This window comes from Chrysochloris asiatica, unplaced genomic scaffold (genome assembly GCF_000296735.1).
Source record: "Chrysochloris asiatica unplaced genomic scaffold, ChrAsi1.0 scaffold00023, whole genome shotgun sequence".
NCBI lineage: Eukaryota > Metazoa > Chordata > Mammalia > Afrosoricida > Chrysochloridae > Chrysochloris > Chrysochloris asiatica.
This window is the reverse complement of record NW_006408541.1, coordinates 1,053,994-1,058,070: the sequence shown is the minus strand read 5'-3', so window position 1 is coordinate 1,058,070 and position 4,077 is coordinate 1,053,994. Positions and strand designations below refer to the sequence as shown.

The 4,077-nt window shown below is 45.2% G+C and overlaps 1 protein-coding gene across 2 annotated transcripts in view; it reads right to left on the bottom strand.

The window, feature by feature from the left end:
• Positions 1 to 2,449: 2,449 nt before the first annotated feature.
• Positions 2,450 to 4,077, bottom strand: part of SLMO2 (slowmo homolog 2 (Drosophila)) — a 10,720-nt gene continuing 9,092 nt past the window's right edge. For both annotated transcript variants that reach the window (XM_006837701.1, XM_006837703.1), the window contains 3 exons: positions 3,793 to 3,863; positions 3,562 to 3,664; positions 2,450 to 2,569 (listed from right to left, as the gene is read on the bottom strand). In XM_006837701.1, coding sequence (XP_006837765.1) covers positions 2,450 to 2,569; positions 3,562 to 3,664; positions 3,793 to 3,863 — 294 coding nt within the window. The remainder of the gene's footprint in view (positions 2,570 to 3,561; positions 3,665 to 3,792; positions 3,864 to 4,077) is intronic.

The following is a 4,077-nucleotide window of genomic DNA, read 5'->3' as shown; positions in this document are numbered from 1 at the left end:
TCGCGAGGAGGGAGCGCGTCGGCCCGAATCGCTAGGACGCCGTCAATGTCGGTGCAGCCGGCGGCACAGCGGCGGAAGGTCAAGCCGGCGGAGCGGAAGGGGCGGGACCGCGCGGACCTGCCAATCCCGCCGCTTTTACCCCGCCCCGCCCACCACTGACGGCCCCTGTTACCCCGCCGCGGAAACCCCCCCCTACCCCCGGCTTCGGAGCCAATGAGGGCGCGCGGCCCGGGCCCGGGTGCCAATCCCCGCGCGGGACGGCCGTCCACGTCTGCCAATTGGCTCCGCAGCGGCCCCGTGGGTCTGCCCCCCGGGCTTCCGTAGTGCCCTTGGCGGGGGCGGCCGGGGCAAGAGTCCCGCGCTCGCTTTTTAGTGAGCTGCCGGAGGGCGCCGCGTGGGGAAGCCCGGGCCACGAAGCCAGCGCCGACAGGCTCGTGGCGGCCTCGGGGAGCCCACTGTGCCCTCACCCCCTTAGCCCGTGCTAAGGTCCGAGCGCCGCAGCCCATCAATGCAGGTGCATCGGACAGCCTGCAAACAGGGCTGTGCTTGCTTGTGTGAGCAGTGTGCGCGCCCCCCCACCTTTACCATAAAGAAAGAAACAGTGAAAACACCAGTTGAGGACGTTTTTATTAACAAGAAAAGGTTTCCTTGTTCCACATAACTTACGTTTTTAATATCAAATAGTTGCTAAGTGCTGAATCTAGTCTATTCCAGTTTTATCCTAATAAATGCATTGCTTTCGGTATATTTCTTTTTAACAGGTAAACCCCATAAATTGCTAGGTATTTAGAAATCTTTTACCATTAGGGCATCACACCTTGTTCAGAGTAAGTCTTATTTACAGAAATGCCACAAGGCAACTTTTTAATCAAATACCAGTATTTAGCAATGTTTAGTTTGGCTGAAATGTTACTTCAGTTGCAGAAACTATCTCCGGTTACAAAAAATAATCAGAAATCTTACTGGATATAACCTGGTTTTAACAAATGTCCTAGTAAGTCTTCAGCTAAACAATACTTTAAGTAGAAAAAACCAGTAATTTTCAAATAGGTTAATATCCTATCTCTGTGGTTTATGTACACATAGTTAGCTGGTCTTCTCTCTAGGAAACCTGACTAGAAGGTTATCACTCACAGTAAGTGTTGGAAGAACACTCTGAATGCAACAACCACAACTATCAAAGACATCATTTAGTGTGACAATCACCTGCTATTAAGTATGAAACAAAATATATTAATTGGATTGCTTTCCCAAATCCAAATGCAACTGCCCTCTGGCATCCAAAATAAGGATTCCCCATAAAGCTGCAGTGCGATTCAATTCATTGTCAGCTTAGGTCAATCCTTGTATTTTTCTCTCATTCTTTTTCTTCCCCACCGCCCCCTACACCCCACAGTGGCACTGTATTATTAAAAGCATTAAGTACCTGGAATTTACGCTTCAGATCAAGACATCATTTGAGTAATTTCAAATGATGTACAGCTCTTCATGGAAAAAAGGTGTTTTGTGGTCACAATTACTTCAAAAAGTAATTATATTCAAATAACCTGACATATCATGCTTTAGCAATTACAGAACCATGATTTTGACACATGGCATTTTATAAGTTAGGCAAATGTGAAATGCTAAAAGCTGTGAACAGCTGTTCTTCTGTTTAAGTTTAGAGTGCTGCAAAATTCAGGTAATGACTTTATTTTTCAGTTAACAGAACCAGCCCACAGTACAGCATACTAAATCACAAAGGCATTTGGAAAGTACAAATCTAAGGAAGGTTAATGCTTTTATTAAGTTACAAAACTTTGGCAAATCAATACAGTACTCTTTAATACAATAAAATCGTATTTTTGTGGACCTCATATTACTTTAGTGATTGTTTTTATTCCAAAAATATCATTTAAATAGCAAATCAAAATGCTTGGTTTTTTTTTTTTTTCATTTTGCTTTTCCCCCTTTAAATGGTGATTTAGAGCAGAGCAAGATATTTGATACAAATTATATGGCTTTTAAAAGTTTATGATTTAAGGTCCTTTGCGCTTGTCGTTGAAGTCCAGTGCAGAAGGGCAGTCTCTGTGTGCCTCCCAATGGCTCTGCTGTATTTTGGGGTTGGTCCAAAGCCAGGTAGAATTCCCATGCCAGGAACGCTTTCAAATTCTACCTTCAGGAGTTTTAATACACCGATACCAATTTCAAAGTAGTTTCTCCCAAAATCATTACGTTTTCACATAAATACTGGAACCCACAGTATTATTAGTCATTTTAAGTAACACTATTGTTTGATGATCCCTCTTAGTTGGAAGCCCTGCACCTCTTTGTTTAGATCAAGAGTCACACAGACTCTCTCCAGCTCATTAAAATAAAAAAAAAGTCTACCTAAAATAGTTGCTTCTTAAATAACAAATAAATACCCTGCCAGCGTGGAGACCTGGGACCTGATACTCAATGCCACTTGTCATTTCTCTGCAAACGCCGCAGCCGCCATAGGTGTCCTTATGCTCCCTCTGGCTGAGGCGGCCAGTTCCTCAATCTCGGCGTTTAACTTGCGGATCACCCACTCCATGGCTTCTCGGCCCTTCAACAGAAGTAAGGACAGTTACTGCCGGCGAGAGCTGAGCAAATCCACAGAATGGCAGGCTGGGTAACTAACAAGGAGGGCTACAAGCTGGTGTAACTAGGTTGGCCTCATCGGATGGATACATTGCTTTTCTTTTCCCAACGCGATTAGTTAAGTATCAAATGCCTGGACAACTGGCTTGATCTCTATTTTGACTGCAAAACCTCTTCTCACAAGCATCGCCAATTAAAAGGCAGTGAGGTCTTAGTGATTTCATGATGTTCTGGGGTGAGAATTCTCCATATTTTAATCAAACCCCCACCCCACGAGACACGGCAGGAGCTGGCTCCCGACTTCCTTGTTGCTCCGCCCTCTTGGAGGAGGAGCACAGCACGCTGCGTGACCCACCATTTCCGCACCACTGGAGAATCCACCATGGGGAGAAATCCCCCTTTGACACCAGTCACTGCCTGGCCCAGCACTCTCACCCCCTGCATACTTTCCTTTCCTCACGACTTGCTTACGAGCATTTGGATGTGGGGGGCAGCAGGCACAGCACTGGCTCGGCTCCCCGCGGTGCCACCAGCATCTAGCGAGGGTCTCTGGGCACTAACCAACTATCCTAAGCATGTGCTATCAAACAGTGCGGTAAGCATCGCTTTCTCAACAGTGACTTCGGTACTGAATACTCATGGGGATGGCAATGAGGACAAACTGTCTACAGGGCGGATGTGATCATGCACAGGACTGGGAACCAGCACTTCAGACAACAGCACAGATTTGTGCTGAGCGGCACACTCCTATGTGGGGCCATCCACTCTCAGTCACGCTTCACGGGGACCCTGCAATGCAGGAGGGGTAATAAATCCTCACTTCAGATGAGAAACTGAAGTGCTGGAAGAGCACGGTTGACAGATGGGTAAGGGTCAGACCTGGACTGCCATCAGCTGACAAGGACAGTGGGTGTTTAGGACCCAGGGGGCACTGGATGAGGAGGAAGCAGCTCTTACTTTGCTGGCGTTGGAGGACATAGTGCTCGCCATCATGCCTTCTAGGTAGCTGCTGAGACTGACGCCTTTCACGGTGATTATGGCCTCTTGAGTCAGAACAGTTCTAGAATAAAACACACCCACAGTTCTACAACTACCTTGTTTTCAGTGTGCAAGATTTGGTGAAAAAAAATAAAAAGAAGAAATTAAAGTACTTGCTAAGTAAATTTATTACAAATACTTTTTACTTACTTCCCTGGGTCCTGAGGATGTGGTTTGTATATAAGTCTCTCATCTACTGACACCATATTTGTAAATGAAATCTATAGTATGAAAACAAAAACAAAAACAAAAAAAACAACGAAAACAAAAAAAACAGTCAAACCATTTTGAAAACAAAACCCAAACCAAAATCTTACTAAATATACAACCCCCTAACCAAAATCTTACTAAATATACAAACCCCCTAACCAAAATCTTACTAGTTAAATATACAAACCCCTAACCAAAATCTTACTAGTTACATATACAAACCCC